Source organism: Pinus tabuliformis, chromosome 3_2 (assembly GCF_031772625.1).
Source record: "Pinus tabuliformis cultivar Carrire ecotype Pingquan chromosome 3_2, CPIR1, whole genome shotgun sequence".
NCBI classification, from domain to species: domain Eukaryota; kingdom Viridiplantae; phylum Streptophyta; class Pinopsida; order Pinales; family Pinaceae; genus Pinus; species Pinus tabuliformis.
In genome coordinates, this window is record NC_142302.1 from 575,816,475 (window position 1) to 575,834,100 (window position 17,626).

Genomic DNA, 17,626 nt, shown 5'->3' on the forward strand with positions numbered 1-17,626 from the left:
GAAATTCTTTCTGACCACTTTTGACCATGCAATTCCTCCACCTCAACACTGCATCTACAAGATTTTTTGCATCTACAAGATTTTTTGAAATTCTTTTGCCCAGATTCTGACCACTTTTGACCAGACAATTCCTCCCCTTGTAAAACGACTATGACTATTTTTTGGGTTTTGTTTTTGTTTTTTATTTTTTTAATAAATTTATATTTTTTATTAAAGATTTAATATATATATTCTTCCACCGCCATTAAGATTCTATATATTTTGACTTTTTATTAAAAATTAATAACTTGATTCAAAAATATGATCAATCTCCTAACAACTCAGGCTGTGCCAAACGTCCTTATTCTATGCAATTATGAATATTATTCCATGCACTCTTTTGAGTATTAGTGGTTATCCCCAGCATTATTTAATGAAAAAAAACAGTTGTCTGTAATCATGTCAAAAACTAAAATGAATCAACATAATTACGACTGCGGATACAGGTAACTAAACTTGTCAGGTCACAACCTTGATGCAGGTGCAGGTTCGATTCCCTGTCAATTCCTGCTCCCCGCCCAGTCCTAACCTTTGACAGCCAGTAGCAGTTGTTTGTAAAAATGTCATTGAATTTATATTTAAATAAAAGTCCAAGATAATTATGAAGATTCAATGACATTTCTTACAACAAAACAAATCTTTTGACATGATCAAATAACTGACACCTATTGTAATGTGCAAACAGCCAACAGTGGCAGACTCTGCAATATGATGCAATAGTATTGATGTTCCACAAGTAGTGTCAAGGTATTCATGCCCACTGCTGAACCATCAACTGTGTACCAGATCATTAAACATAAACTGAAACATGCATGCTATTTACCAGATCATTAAAAATAAACTGAAACATGCATGCTATATACCAGATCATTAAACATAAACTGAAACATGCACACTTTTTAAAAAAATCTTTTAAAATTCCTGTTCATGGTAGAACGTGATGAGTCCAGAGAGACAAATTACTGTAACTGTGTTAAGAAGGATCAAAGTATCTATTGATAAATTTATTGCTTAAGTTATGGATACCCATGATGATTAAGATGGACAAACTTAGATAGTTTGGTGATATCCAGACACCAGCGCAACAAATGCAAAATATCACTCATATCTATTTTGCTATGCAATCTTGGCTGAGCACACATTCATTTTCAAATCTAATATACTCAACAAGAAATTAATTAAAAATTGCATGTTAATTCTTTCCTGCTGAGAAAGTTTATCCATGGTACTTCAGCAACAGTTTGGCAAACATCATTAAATTACAATGCATACCAATTTATTAAGTAATGTCAGAGTACTTAACTGGATTACCACTTCTATAGCAACAGCATAGCCAATATTTTAAAAGACTACTAATACATAACCACAAAATCCCCATCAAGAGGCAACATAACCCTATAATATAAATCAGCATCTGATCAGATCTGTGGTATTGGCATCACAGAAATCATTAGAAATGAAAACCCAAAAGAATTGAGCCCTTTCATCTTTAAACCAATGAACTGTCTACACTACTAACCCTGACAAAGGTTCATCATCAGTAAACAGATATATGCAGCCCAGGCTTTGAACAAGAGTTGATTTACTTAACACAAAATACCAGAAAACAAATAACCCAAATCATCATAACCCTGTAATAACCATATTTTACTTGTTGCCATTCTCCTCAATTTCAAAGGCACTGGTAGGGAAGGATTTCCCAATTCCAGTAACACTCTTGAAGTAAATCTTCCCGCTGGATGGGTCATCAATGGAGATCTCAGAGATGGTGATCCAGAGGAGCAGCTCCTTGCTCTTCACTCCAGTCAGCTTCTTCATCTTGTTTTGCTCAACATAGGCAGTGATCTCTGTACCATACTGGACCATTTTCCCAATCTTCTTGAAATAGTGCTCGGTCTTCTTCTTTTGCTTCAGCCACACAAAGCCCGTTTCCTTCACGTAACCAGATTCTTCAAGATCCTCAAGGGGCAGCAGGCCCTTGGGAAGGCCCATCTCTGCAAGCAAGTCCATGGATTTCTGCTTGCAGATTTCGCTCCCATGGCAGATTTCTGCCCCAGATCTCTGATCATTTGCAACCTGGAGAGCCATCCTCTTTATTTTGTTCTATCGCAGCTCTGCTATGTTCTCACTCTGTTGCGAAAATGCATTGGTCCCAAGGGTTTAAATAGTTGAAAATTGGGCAATTAGACACCTGGAAACATCCCCACTAAATAAATCACAAGAAATGGACTGTGCAAGTCAATAGGAGGATCGTGAGGCGGGTAGCTGGCAAAATCAATAAGGGCGGTTGCCGCAACACTTTCCTTGCCTTGGGCTCTGTGCTCAAAACCCTCCCTGTTTTGAGGCCTTCGAAAAGGGTTATGCTTCCTTCCAAGTTCCGACTCTTAGCTCAAACGTAGGTTATAACTTCCCGGGATCTTATTTTTATTTATTTATTTTTATAAGTTTATTAAGCAATTTAGAGCAACCATGATAAGGTTAATAACATGGGGTCCAAAAAAATCATGCAGGTTTTCTCTCCGTTAAATTATAAATCGGAGTGTGAGTTAACCAATTAAGCAATTCAGTTTTTCTTTTTTGGATTTTTTATAATATTTAAAAATCTTATTGAAAAGATTTCAAAATTAAAATAAAATGTTTATTTAAATATATTTTATCTAACTGGTGTATCTCAATCAGTTTATGTGGGGTTTAGTTCCTCTCAAAGTATAGTTTCAAATTTTATAAGAAGAGTTGAGAGTGAGGTGGGGATAACGTAGACATTGAGGCTTAGTATATCAGTCCCTTACATATTACTCTGAATTATATGTACCAGCAAGATCGATTCGGAGGAATACTAGGAAGATACAGAAACAAACTGTATTTCTCGGAAATATTTCTTTAATGAATTCCCATGGAATTTGTAGTAAATGGGATTTACAGAGTTGTAGTTAATCAAATATTAATAAGTCCTAGTATTTATTAAGACCATAATAGAATTAATTATATATATACTCGCACTCTGATTTCAGATTGGGGAAGAAGATCGAAATTAGAGATCGATATGGGAGAAAGGATATGGGCTCGTGTAATCAGAAAACAAAAAATATCTATTCCAGTTCTATTATCAGCTATGGGTTTAAATCTCAAAGAGATCCTGAACAATACTTAAACCTCTCACAATCTCGATGTTAACATCTTACAAATTGGTGTTAATCTTTAATTTATTTGGTAAATGCCACATTACAAATTAAACTTATTCTTGTGTTTTTGTTTGTGTACTCCTTGATTATGATCGAACCGACACTTTCATTTGGAATGGTTGGAGTCATTCACTGTAGTATTTGCTTTGCCTAGTTTCATATCCACAAGTGGGTCCTTTTCCAATCCTTCAATGAAAGCATCGAGAGTGGGGTATGTTATTTCATTTAAAAAAATAAAAATCAATTCTTGTTTTTTTTGAATCCTCAAAATTCATGCAGGATGGTATATTACTTTTCAAAATTCATGATGATGGTATATTACTTTTCAAAATTAATAGTTTATTAATATTACTTAAAATTGAAATATTATATTATTTTTTAAAATTAATATTTTATTAATATTATTAAATATACTTTATTAAAATTGAAATATTAATTATTGTTTAAAATATTATATTATAGAAATTGAATTATATTTTAATTAATAATAATGTGTATTTAAATATTATATTAATGGATTTGTGACCTATGTATACATAAATAAATCAAAGCTCACTTCTAGGTTTTTAATTATAAGCTCGTGCAAGTATGGAGGAGTGTTATTATGCCTAGAAGAATAAGGGGAAACAACTATTTTCATGAAATTTGGGTAGGGTATCAATTAACCAAGTGAAGGCTTATGTTGTTTAGCAATGAATCATTCAAGCTTCTGCCTTAAGCATTAGTAAACTCGACATTATGGAGAGTTCAAACATAATAAACAAACATCTCCACTTCAACGCTCTCCCTTATAACTATGTACTTAGTTCTATCTTGATAGGGCTTTAGGCCCTATCAAGGAATTTCAAGCTCTCTAAGTACTTAGGAGAAACAACAAAAGCACCGTGATCTAGCAAATAAAGCCATTGAATATGAGGAAGGAACATTTAGAATAAATGAAAGGAAATACCATTCCCCAATTCCTTAAATGGTCGCCACATGACATTAGTCCCATCAAGGCACTTGATGGTGCTTCAATTTGTGTGGACAAACAACACAAGTGGAAATTAGTTGATTTATGCATAGAGCTATCTCCTCACACTCCTCCTTGACCTTTCGCATTAGGACCAGTACAACCTGCATTGTTCTTTTCCAAGTATGGATTTTGTTACATCATAGAACAATCCAATTGCCCCACGATATTCAATTTTCCTCACGTGAATGTAGAGTAGTTCACAATTTTATTGGATGAAGGGGGGAAGAGCATTGCTTCTTCTTATGTGTGCATTCATTCTCCCCTATTTCAGGCTTTATCTTGTACTTATCCTTTTATCCTTAACTTTCTATTATTCGATAATTCCTTGGGTAGAATTGTAGTGCTTTCTATTATGATCATGTCCCTTAGTTAGCCCCTCATATCCTCCCCATTGAGGTCATCATCAGCCAGCCAGCCCCTCTTGGTGGAAAGAAAAGGACGTTGTGCTTCTAGTAGACATGTCAGAATAACCACACTCTAAGAAAGAAGGAAATCAATGCAGGCACTCAGAAGGAATTTCAAACTTATAGAATGAGATGGACCACCTCCAGCTTCAATAAGCCCAATTGGCTTCACAATGTACTACAACTATATATATTTTAATAAGTTGGAGGCAATAGATACGAAGGATGGAGGATGAAATCAATGCTCTTAGAAGCCAAAGAGAAGAATTGAGGATGACAAGTCAGCATGGCACTCAATTTACTTCCTTTTCTGCAAATTATGTGAACTCTTCTCCTCTTTCTTGATTTAAATTTAGAGCCTCATAATGTGTTTCTCCCATAACTACATGCAAGCTAAAACAATTCAAATATTGAGTATTTTTTATTTCATATTTACAGTTAGAAATAGAACCCATCTTGTAATTTTGTTTATATATTGTATTAAAATAAGACATCTTACTTTTTTAGAAAAACTTAGCCAAAAGGAAAATTTTGAAGTAAATATGGATTTATGTTCGCAGATTTGATTTAATGAAATTCTCAGCTAAAAAAAAATACCACATATTCAAATAAATAAAAATAAATAATTTTTTTCCGTGTTAGGTTAAGCCTAAACCAAGATCAAATTAAAGATTAATTATTCCAATGTAAATAAAATGAGATATGAATGATATATTATAATATGAATTATTTTAAAGATTTTATAAATGGAATTAAAGTTGAATGTTTTTTTAGAAGTGGTTTATGGGTAGCCATGGGTAGGTCAACTTCGAAGGGAATCTTTTAAAGTTCTTTAACCCCAAGGGCGTATGACTTCTCGATCAGCGAGATACTTAACAACGGGGACTCGACTAGTTGAGCTAACCCTTGGGGCTAAAATTTTGTTGGAGGTGGGGGTTGAACCCAAAACCTCCCGTCCACAAGCCACAACACTTACCGCTACACCACAACATTAATTCTCAAATTAAAGCTAAATGTTATTAAAAAGTATATAAATCTATTGGAGATATTTTGAGTGATAATAATAAAGGATATTAGCTTTTTTGTAAATACTATTTAAGTTGATTTTTTTTATGATTTTTAATTAAGATCTAAAACTACTCTTAATAGGTTAAGAGTTCATTTTCTTTATATGTAAGAAAATAAGTTAACGTTGGTATACATAGAGACATCTCATAGGAGTAGAAATCTATCACTTACAGATCACTATGAATCATTTTAAGTAGTACTGTTTTCCTTGAATAACAATAATAAACCCATATGTATTCACAAATAACAATCCCATCTACACCAATTTACAATTAGACTATAATAGCCACTTTCCCAAAAAAATAGCTCATTCATTAAATCTTCATATTAAATGTAAAAAATCATTTATACTTTATATTCTTACGTATTTGATAACTATATTCTTACGTATTTGTGTTATCAATATGTATTCACAAATAACAATGTAATCTACACCAATTTACAATTAGAAAAGCCACCGTCGACTCATTCATTAAATCTTCATATTAAATGTAAAAAATCATTTATACTTTATATTCTTATGTATTTGTGTTTTTGTTTGGAAAGTAAACGCATATAGAATAACTATATATATGAGATAAATATGTTTAAATGTCAAATTCAAAAACAGATATTTAATAAATAATATTAATATTAAAATAATTATATATGGAAAATATGTTTAAATGTCAAATTCAAAAAGAGATATTTAATAAATAATGTTAATATTATATGTTATTGAAATATATATTTATATATATAAATTGTAGTTTAATTAATAGATAAAATGATTTTTTTTTCCTCAAACTATTTTTTTTAGTTAATTTTAATCAAAATTTCGTAGAGATTTTTAAAACTTGAGTTTAGGTTGTTTAATCTATAGAATTTGAGTTGAGGGTATTTTTTTCTGGTTAATTTTAACCAAAATCTAGTAAATCTTTTTAAGAACTTGGGTTTAGGTTCTTTAATCTGTAGAATTCGAGTTAACCAAAATCTAGTAGATATTTTTAAGAATTTGAGTTTAAGTTCTTTAATCTGTAGAATTCGAGTGCCCTACAAATTTATGCATCTAAAAATGTATTTCAAACAAAAAAAAATTACAATTTTACTTGAAATTGTATTATAAATTTCCAGTGAAAAAATCATTTTGTTCGTAAATTAAACTATACCTATATAAAAATATTTAATATATAAATTTAATATAATAATAACAACAAAATTAATTTTAAATAATAAAAAACAATTATATATATTTTTAAAATATTTATTAAACCTAAAATTATTTTTTTTATTATATAAATATAATAGTATTATTATTAATAAAAAAATTAAATTTAAATTACACCATACTTATTTGGCGAAGGATGAGACAACGGCATGGAATGAAACCCTAAACCTTTCTCACTTAACCTATTGTAAATATTTTAAACCCTAAACCTTTCTCACTTAACCTATTGTAAATATTTTGATTCCTTTTCTCTTTGGTTGCGTGTGATTGTTACACAAGTCCCCATTCAATGTAGAATCAACTTTATTTAGGAAAGGTGATAGGGCGTATCACATCTTTGCCATGGCATAACATGGTTGGTTAGAAGACCAGATTTGATCCCTTCATTTTTTATCCCATTAGTTTTAGGTTGGTAGCAAAGGAGGTTTTCTCATTCCATTTTAGTTTCAGGCTGGTTGCAGAGGCGGTTGTGGAGTCACATTTGGATGCATATATGTTAATTTTTTTTTATCTTTTATTATTTTAATTTGAGCATAAATGATGTGTACCTTTCAAAGAGCATATTCAATTTAATAATTAAATGATTTATTTTTATTTTTATTTAATTTAATAATAAATATTATAAATTATTTTTTAAATTAATATTTTATTTATTTTGAAAAAAGAGATATATATTTGAAATTCTTAAAAGATATGTGTTTTTATTTTTATCAGGTTTGTTGACCGTGAGTTACAAAAGGTGAAAAAAATACAAAAAGGATGCTAGTTCCTATATCCACAAATGGAAGGGCCATAGGCTCCAATAAACAAGTAAAAAAAAATGGAGGGCATACTAATCATCGGAGGTGACTGAAGCAGGGTTATCTGGAGCAGTTCCTGGAGGAGGTGGAGGATGGAAGGTGCACTGAACGTGCCCTTCAAAGTGCGCCATCCAAGTCTCTAGTTGTTCCACTTTCTCTGTTAACTAGTTTTGTCCCCTCCAGACTACCACCACTCACTCCCTGACCTGGCATTGGAAATAATGCATGCGTTCCATAGTAGCCATCAACTCGTTGTGCTTTTCCCTGTTGGCTCTTTCTTCCGCATCCATCCGGGTCATCAAGGATTGAATTAGATCTCGATACGTATCCAAGCAACAGTGGTGCAAGCTCAAAGGGTCCATGGCATCACCGTGACCATCGTTTGTAGTTGTCTGAGTCTTCTTGTGCCCTCCACCTCTTTGAGGGCCAATCTTTCTTGGGCTATTGCCAGTGCAGGGTGTCTTCGTGCCTCCACCCCCACTATGTTGACCCAGCTTCCCTCGACTTCGGTCGCCCCGTCTACCACCACGAAGTCCACCACCTCATCCTCTGTGTACGCTAGAACCATCACCCCGAACCTCTCCCACCGGTGCACTCCCACTGCCGTCCACCATGGTTGCCACGACAAGGGTCTCATCCCTCCCCATCCTTGGCTTCTCCAGAGGGTTCGACTGCCTTCGTTAAAGATTAGGTGCCATTTGTCACCAAGCAATTATACCCAATTCCACCGGGAGCACTACCCCGTCAGTTGCAATGGAAGTCGTCCCTCTCGTTCTTCTAATTGAGCTTGAGGCCGCATTGTTGTTGTCGTCCCCACGCTCCCCCTCGCACCAGTCACTCCAATGGACAAAGCTGGTGACGAGGAGGACAATATTTCTCTAGGAGCAAGATACGCCCCAAGCACCACCCTCTCTAATGCACTGTCGGCTTTTGCAGAGGCAGTCCTTGCCCCAAATGACCCAAAAATAGCACTTGCCTTCCCACCACATCTGCCAACCCAATCTAGCTATGTCCAGCCCGAGAAAGATCAGGAGTTGGTCGCCCCTAGGCGCAACAATCTGTATCTCCCCAAGGAAACTGAAGGAACCACCACTTTTGGTGCATCTCCGTCGCCTCTTTCACCGTCGAGCAGGAGGCCAATTGTAAATCCACCACCATGCTTGCACACTGAACTGGAGTCCCCACTCCTTCCACATCTCGCTTATCAACTCAATGACTCTTCCCACCCCCAAGGCGACGTAAATGCTCACATGCCTGAGAGTTGTTACTCCTGTACACCATCCCCTCCTTCGCATGGTATGAGGGGGCTTGGAGGTACGACCCACCTCACCAACCCATTTGTCAATCTTCATGGGATACACCAGCCACATTTGCCTCGGTTCTCACCCCTATCGGGGAGGTGGCCTCCTCCTCCATTATCGCCCTCAGCTCCTCTAGATGGTGATCTCCATCGTCAAGAGGCCACTCTAGTTGCATTTCCTGTCCTTTTAACTCGCATCCCCAATTCACAAGGAGATCTGTTGCCTTGTTGCCTTTTCTTTCAAGGTGCTTTGTGATCACATAATCAATAACTGAGAGGTGAGACTGGATTTTTTCCCCTATTAGTTCCAACTACCAAATTTTGATTACCTTGTCCAGGGCCAAACCATTGATAAGGCGTTGAAGCATAGAAATTGTTATCTAGGAGTCCCCTGTAACCTGCAACTTTGGGATACCAAGATCCTGGGCCATTTGTAATCCTCTGTCCAAAGCAAGGTACTCTGCCACGTTGTTTGTTGTGTGTCCACATGAGCTTGCGAATACTTTAATCACTTTCCCTTTGTCATTCTGAATGATTCCCCCAAGGCCCGCTTTCCCAGGGTTGCCTTTAGATGCTCCATTGAAGTTAAGTTTGTGGAATCCCTATGGGGGACATTTGAACTTGCTGGAGGATGCCTATTTAGGTTGCAACCTTCAAGGGGGAGGAGGGATATAGGATATTTGAGAAATGCCTAGTGCAAAGAGAATGGCTCGCTTTCGTTCCTCTGCCTTCTAATCTTCTCCCTCCCATCGGTCAATAGAGAGGGTCTCCTGGAGGTTTCGCTTAATGGTTTTCCAAACAGTGGGGGGATGAAAGGGTACTGAGTGAAAGATTACTCTGTTCCTTGCCTTCCAGATATTCCATAGTACTAAACCTTGAGAGAGGCACCAGGCTCTGTTAACAATGGGGTTCTTGAAAAGGGACCATCTCTAGGTTTCTATGGTTTCCCAAGGCTATTGACAGACTTGCCTGAGGCCCCAAAGAGCTCTGAATATCACCCCCATACTTCTAGTGACTTTGGTCATGAATTTAGGAGGTGGTCCGTCGTTTCCTCCTCATTGTGGCATAGTGGGCACCATGATGGGCCGTTGAAGCCTCTTTGTCTTATTTTGTCCCATGTTAGAAGTTTTCCCAGCCTAGCTAACCATAATAAGAACGATACTTTGGGCCATAAGCAAGAATACCAGATTCGTTTCCATATAGAGTCTGACTCCAAATTTCCTTCTGTCAACATGAGGGAGTAGGCTTCCTTTAAAGTGAACATTCCTTGGGTTTTGTATCCCCATCTCAGCTTATCTGGTTCCCCATTGTTGAGGATGGGTTTTTGTCATAGATTTTGAAGGAGGTCCTTCCATTCCCTTTATGGAATTTGAGGGGGCTAGTCCTGAGAGGTATTCCATTCCCTCCATTTGGTTTCTTGGGTTGAGTCCTTCCAGAAGTCCTTGAATAGTTTTTCTCCTAGCAAAGTTTTGAATTTCTTGACCGTTGAGAAAGTCTGATCTTGATCTAGTCTGGGATGTTGCATCCATCGATCACTCCAGAATGCAGTAATGCCACCATTCTTAATTTTCCAAAACCCATGAGTTTGAATGAAGGCCTGCTGGGTTTTAGCTTGGTTCCAAATTGTAGATCCGTTTGGGAGGTTTTAATGTTCTTGCAAGGGCTGCAATCCACCCTCAACCCTATATTTGGCATTCCACATTTGTTTCCATATCTCATTTCCTCCTTGTAACCTGTTGGAAATAGCAACAAGAAATGCTAAAAATAGAAATGCTAAAAATAACATTGCTATAAATAGCATTTTAGGTACCAGTGTTGGACATAGCAACAAGGAATGAAAATGGAAGTGCTAAAAATAGCATTGCTATAAATAGAATTTCAAGATAGATTCCAATTTTAGTTAGTCCCTGAACTAAAATTGAGAAGTAAAATTCGAATTTGATCTAAGCAGTTGTTTGTAAAATAATTAATTCATTCATCTTGAGTTAATTAGTTGTAGGAAATCAAACATGAAGTCTATGTGAAGACATGCAACAGTTTCTCCATTGATTGAGGAAGTTATCCCTTGATTAAAGGATATCAGGATGAGTTGTACTTTGAGTTGTAATTACTTAGCTCAATTAACTGAGTTAAGTCTAGTTAGATTAGTTAAAATAGTTTGTTGAACTAATTGTGAGTTCAGTTAGTTAATGCATGCATGCATGTAACTGCTGCACTTCAGATTGCTGAATATTCTCTCATAAATAACTCATGCATGTCAGTTCAGAAAGAGACCCAATTGAGATCAGAGGAAGGGATAGTGTACTATCAGTTGGAGGAATTTTCCTATATGGGAAACTCATCCATGCAAAAGGAATTATCTCCTTCAGGATTGCGCAGTTACTTATGAGTTTAGTGAGTAGTGTGAGAGGTCAATTCACACAGGTGGTAGCATTGGACCCCAAGGAAAACTGTGCAAGGAAATAGGAGGCTTGGAGGGCAGAGGAGAAGGTTTGTGAGAATCCTTTTACTGTCTATGACCAACAGAGGGATTGTACTGAGAGTTGGATAGCTTGTGAGCTAAATCTTTGTGTAATCCGGACTATTTTTCACTTGTATGATAATACAGAGATCAGGGTTTTTAGTTGAGGCTTTCCCCAGACTATTCTTCTGTGTTCATGTGTGATTGATTTCTCATTCTCAGTTATATGTGTTCTATTTGATCTCGCTCAAATTCGATTAAGCTTCCACAAGTTTGTTGTAGAAATAGATCTTGTATTTTGTTTTAGTATATTGCATTATCAGGTGATCTACAGTGGGAATCTCTACATAACCAATGCCACTAAACCTTTGCACTGAGAGCCTAAGATAAGGTCCCAGGGTCCTTAAGGCCCAAGCCTTCTTGTATTTTTGGTTTACATAGCTTATCCCATGCCACCAATGCCCATTTCCTCCCAATCTGCATCTCGGACCAAAGGAATTTCCATAACTTTATTGTCAGTTCTTTGTAGATGCTTTTGGGTGTGGGAAAAGCCAAGAGCTGATATATTGTGATTGCATGCAGAACCGACTTCAATAGAACCAACATTCTTGCTAAGTTGAGAGATCTGAATGTTCAAATGGAGAGTTTCTTATCAATACAGGACAATACCTCTTTCTAGATTGAGGGAGTTGGATACCAAGTGGACCCCTAAATAAGTACTGGGGAGCACTCCCTCTCTAAATCCCAAGGTTCTAGCCAGATGATTTCAGACTCAAGGGTGAGTATTGAAGAAGTATATGTCCAACTTTTCTCCATTTATCTCGGTGCCTGAAGCCTATTGGAATATCTCCAGAATCTCCTTTATTTTCTTTGCTTCTCGTAGTGATGGATTTCCAAACAACATGTTGTCATCGACAAATTGTTGATGAGTCATCGGAGGTGTTCCCTAAGATATTTTGATACCCATAAGATCCCCTGAGACCACTGCAACTTTGATTAAGCGACTCAATTCTTCGACATCAATGATGAAAAGGAAAGGGGATAAAGGGTCCCCTTGCCGAAGCCCTCATGATCCTCGAAAGGGTCGAGAGGGTGCCCCGTTCACCAAGATTGAGAAGAACGACGTTGTTATTAGTGATTTGATCCATCTAGTCCATGTCGGGGAGAAACCAAATGCTACAAGAATCAATAACAAAAATTCCCAATTTAATATATCATAAGATTTAGAAAGATCAAGCTTTATGATCATACTTGGAATGCGAGTCAATGTTAACATGTGCACTACCTTATGGGACACAAGAATTCCATCCAATATCTATCGGCCTTCAACAAAACTAGTTTTCTCTGGTCCTATAATGGTCTTCAACAAGGGTTTGAGTCTTCTAACTAGGATCCCTGAAAGAATCTTGTAGATGACATTGCATAAAGCGATTGGGTGAAACCCACTTGGGTCCAGGGCTTCTCCCTTCTTAGGAATGAGGGCTAGAAATGTTGCGTTCAAGCCTGCCCATAGCCATTGGAATCACCAAGAGTGCTCCACAATCTCTAGGATTTATTTCCTTAAGAATTTCCATCCCGCTTTGAAGAATTCAACAGTGAACCTGTCCGGGCCTGGTGCCTTGTTTTATGGAAGAGCCTTTACCACCTCCTCCACTTCTTCTAGGGAGATTTTTTGCACGAGGGTTGCATTTTGCTCCGCCAATATGAGGGAAGGAATGTGTTGTTGAATTTTTTGAATTACTAGTTGTTTTTCAACGTACGGTTCTATGTAGAGGGATTGGAAATTCAGAATCAATTCTTCAGTGATCTCATCGTGGTGGGCCAAACAGTGCCCCTCCTGATCCATAAGGGAAAAAATGCAGTTGGAGTATCTATGCTTGACCATGGTCTAGTGGAAAAATGGCGTGTTTCACTCCCCTTCTCATAGTCATTGTGCGTTGGACCTTTGTTTCCACATGATCTCCTCCTGCTTCTGCCTTTGTTCTAGGGCATTAAGGATTTCCCCCTCTTGATCTATGTGGTCCTCGGTCCGACCTTCCAATATTATCTGTTGTTGGAGGGAGTGCATGGCTTCCTCCAGTCGTCACTTCTCCTAATGGATGTTCCCAAAATTTGTCTTGTTCCAAGTTTTGATTTTTCCTTTGAGCTCTTTGAGTTTGAGTTGAAATGTTTCCATTGGGTTTTTCCCTCTAGCCCTTGAGGTACTCCACCATTCTTCCATTTTGGTACTAGATCTAGGCGATCTAGCCAAAAGGATTCAAAGTGAAATGACCTGTTCTGAGGGGCCATTCGTAGATCAATCTCAAGGCATATAGGCCAATGATCGGATCCCATGCATGGGAGGATCTCTGCTAGGAAGAACATATCCTATAATAAAATGTTGTTAGAAAGAAGAAAACGATCAAGCTTTGAGGCTATTTGGAATTTACCTCCTCGTCGGTTGTTCCAGGTAAAAGTTCCATTCCTGAATTCCACATCCTCCATTCCTAGATCTTGCATCGTCTCCTGGAACACCCCCGAGTTTTGATCCAAGCAGCGAATTCCCCCCTTCTTCTCGCTGAGATCCTTTATGAGATTGAAGTCTCCCACTAGAATCCAGTTGTCCATCCCCACTATTTCCTTCAAGCGTCGCAAGCCTAGAAGAAAGCCTAGTTTTGACCCCAGTGTAGTGGGGCCATATACCCTTGTTAATCAGACCTTTTTTGGGGTGCCTAGACATTCAAATTTTCCTGTCAGGGAGTATGGGTTGGCCATCCATTTATCGAAGGCAATGTATCTGGGGTCCCATAGGATTCCCAGGCCACCCGCACTGCCTCATGCATCCAAGGCCATGCATTCTGCCAATGGCCAGTTTTTGCTTGCTATTTCTTTGAATCGCTCCTGTGTCACCTTGGTTTCCTGAATGATAAGGATATCTGGTTTCTATTTGTGAATTCTTTCCTTCAGGTACCTCATCTTCCCTTTGGAGTTGAGGCCACGAATATTCCATGAAATCAATTTCATTGATAAAGAGATGGGGTGGAGCGATGGTAATACTCCATCAATACATTTGTCTGTCTTGAGTTTACCAGGATTTTCCATGCTTCCCTAATCACTCCCCTCATTGGTCTTCTTCCCCTTTTCTTGGGTGCATTGTTTTGGTTAGGGCGTGGGAATGGAGAGATTTCCTCCAGTGGTACTAAAGCTAGTGCCTTTTGTTGGTCCACCGTTGCTTGTTTTTTCTCCCACCCCTTGAATATATGAAGGAACTGCTCTAGTTGATCCTGGGGGATTTCGACTGATTCATCTTTCACCCAACTACAGAGGTAAGCAACCATGAATCGCTCGTCTGAGTTTAATTGTTCAAGTTTCGCTTTTTGATCTAATGCATGACGCACTTGAGCCAAGGCTTGAAGGATCTCCTTGCTATTGGTTTGGATTTCGGAGGTTTTGTGCTTACTCTGCTGCTTTCCTTTTTGTCCCTCCGCCTCTCGCTCAATCTCCATTATTGAGCGGGTTGAGGATTTTGGTCCCGAGGTATCAGTCATCTTTGGTTCAGCGACCTCCGCCAACAAGGAAAAGTGATTTTCTTGTAGGATATGAGGGGATCGATGAGGATTAGTCTACGATCGACTGGAGGTATCAGTGATGGGGTCCCCTGCTCGGCTAAACGACGTGTTTGTGGCCTTGGCCTGGTTGGAGGGCGGGGGGCGGGGGGGGGGTTTGATTGCAGGGGGACGACGACGCTACACTTCCTGGAATTCATCTGAGTTTGGAGGCACAGACGAAGGCTGGGTATGATGCGGGAAATCCCTGAATAAGTGCCCATACTCTTGGCATAGTCGGCACTTAAACAACACATGCCCGTAGTCCAGTGGTTGTGACCAGGTTTTGTCTTGGTACTCTATATCCATCGATTTCGGAAGAGGTTGCAAAATGTTCATGTACACACAGATGCAGGCATATGATGAAAATCTTCTTCGGCGGGTGACCTCCAAGATCTGGACAAACTCTCCAATGGAATTTCCTATTAGTTCCAAGATATATGCTTCCTAGAAATCTTCTAGGAGTGAATACAAACGTACCCAAATCGGGGCTGCTAGGAATTGCTCCTTATCGGGGTTGTAACAAGGCTCCAAATGTTGCATGAAAAGCCCCACATTATTTAAATTTATTTTATTTATGACTCAGAGTGATTGAAATATTTTTACCACATTGAGTTGTAATATTAACAATAAATAGAGTGACCATATAGAGGTTGTGATTTTTGATATTTTATAATGCTTTTAATTAAAACTAACTAAACATACATATTCATTTTTGTTTTTGTTTTTGTTTTTGTTTTTTTTTGTTTGTTTTTGTTTTTTGTTTTTGTTTTTGTTTTTGTTTTTGTTATTATTATTATTATTATTATAATATCTGGCATTACCTTTCTATTTAGAGAATATATTATTTTATTTTTAGGGACATGCATCAACTTTATATTGAGCACAAACAAAATCGCAAATCACCCTCATACTAGCTTGTAGAATGCGCCTCTCGGGGCAATTATTAATATTATTATTTGTTTGTTAGGTAATGTGAGTCTTGAGATGACTAGCAAGCCTAATCTATGACTTGAGTAGTTGTGACCCATGGGCATCTAAACCATTAAAATCACCTGGAAATCACACCCGACCTGGACCACACGAGCCCTTAGCATGGCTAGACTTTTGCTAACTTTTGAACCGGTGACCTTTTTGCCATGGAGTTGCTTAACAAAACACCTTGTCACCATCTATTCTATGCCCCATGTGCTTCAAGGCAGTTATTATTGCATCGAGAGGTGCTCTCCAGCATAGTATGGTAGAGTTGTTGTAATGTAATTCCCTGTTTAACATTTTGACTAAGTCAATTTTGTGTGTGTAAAGGTTTGAATTTTTCATTACTTTAAAAAAAACATTACATAGAGAGTGGTTTCATGCTACCGATCTACCTGAAGGGAAACCAAACCAACAACATAAGTTCAAAATCTTGAGACTACATTATCTTATTTTGATCATGGTCTCCAAGAGTATAAAAAGACTGGAGAATATATGAGACAAACAATAGGCATGCAGATCTATCATATCTAAGAAAAAATTACAAGATTTGTGGGTACCCACACTATCCAAAGGAATCATTCTTAGAGACTATAAATAGTAACAAACTGCCACCATGTAATTTGAACTGGACGAGCCAAATATGCATGGAACAAAGCTAATGCAAAAGGCAGATAAATACCCGGAGCCTAATTCATTGGGTGAATTCATTCCTGCAAGGCCAATCCATCCATGAGCCACTCCTCCAATGTTGACATGAGTGCACAACAAGTCCATATTGCACCAACCGAGGGACGCCTCCGTTGAAATCACAATTCTCTACAACTTGGTTGAAAGATGTTGCAGACCTCCAACCATGTCGTCACCTCACATAATAGACCTTAGAGAAAAATGAACCTTTCTCGAACACTGAAGATCAATATGAGGAGTCGAGAACTGAAGACTGAGCCATGACTAGACACTGCACGGCCCAATTGTTCACGAGAAATGTGAAATGAGGCACAGACGCAACCAAAAGAGGGAGGACCTTCATGGAAACCTCCTCATCACAATGAGACAGGAAATCCTACATGACAAGAAAATCAATACCATTATCTAGGTTCGCTGAGTCGATCCCCATAAGAGCCAGGAGGATTCGAGTAGAATGAGTGTCCAACACCAAATGGAGAGTCACAAAAATTTTCCATGTCTGCGAGAGCCAACAAATGCCCATAATAGGTGCAACTAGTGAGTGTGTGAAGGCCGAGATAAAAATTGACATGGTTGTCGACCATTTAAATGACTAAACATAAACCAAAGGTGACAATGTTACATATGACTAGTGGAGATATATCTGTAGGAGAAATTCGTTATTGAATACGCTCAGGAATACACGTGAGAGAGGGCTCCCTGCTATTATGCTTTGGTGTTGTTGTTTTACACACCCTGGTGTACTCGCTTCCCGTTGTAGTGATGGTTCGTTGCACTTGGGAATTTAATATACTGTACCTTCGAGTGATTAGAGCCACATGGCCAACCAGGTGGCATGTGGTTCAAAGGCAATACGTTATTACTATGACGTCTAACATGGATCAATGCCCATGGTGGGGTT

The 17,626-nt window shown here is 37.9% G+C and overlaps 1 protein-coding gene across 1 annotated transcript; it reads right to left on the bottom strand.

The window, feature by feature from the left end:
* Positions 1-1,293: 1,293 nt before the first annotated feature.
* Positions 1,294-2,361, bottom strand: LOC149181852 (uncharacterized protein At5g01610-like). Its single transcript, XM_089416704.1, has one exon. It carries the CDS (start codon positions 2,125-2,127, stop codon positions 1,687-1,689), a length of 441 nt encoding a protein of 146 aa, XP_089272830.1. The 5' UTR covers positions 2,128-2,361; the 3' UTR covers positions 1,294-1,686.
* Positions 2,362-17,626: the final 15,265 nt, after the last annotated feature.

Bases quoted from the DNA above. Each gene is read 5' to 3' on its own strand.
- LOC149181852 (XM_089416704.1), bottom strand. From the start codon at position 2,127: ATGGCTCTCCAGGTTGCAAATGATCAGAGATCTGGGGCAGAAATCTGC.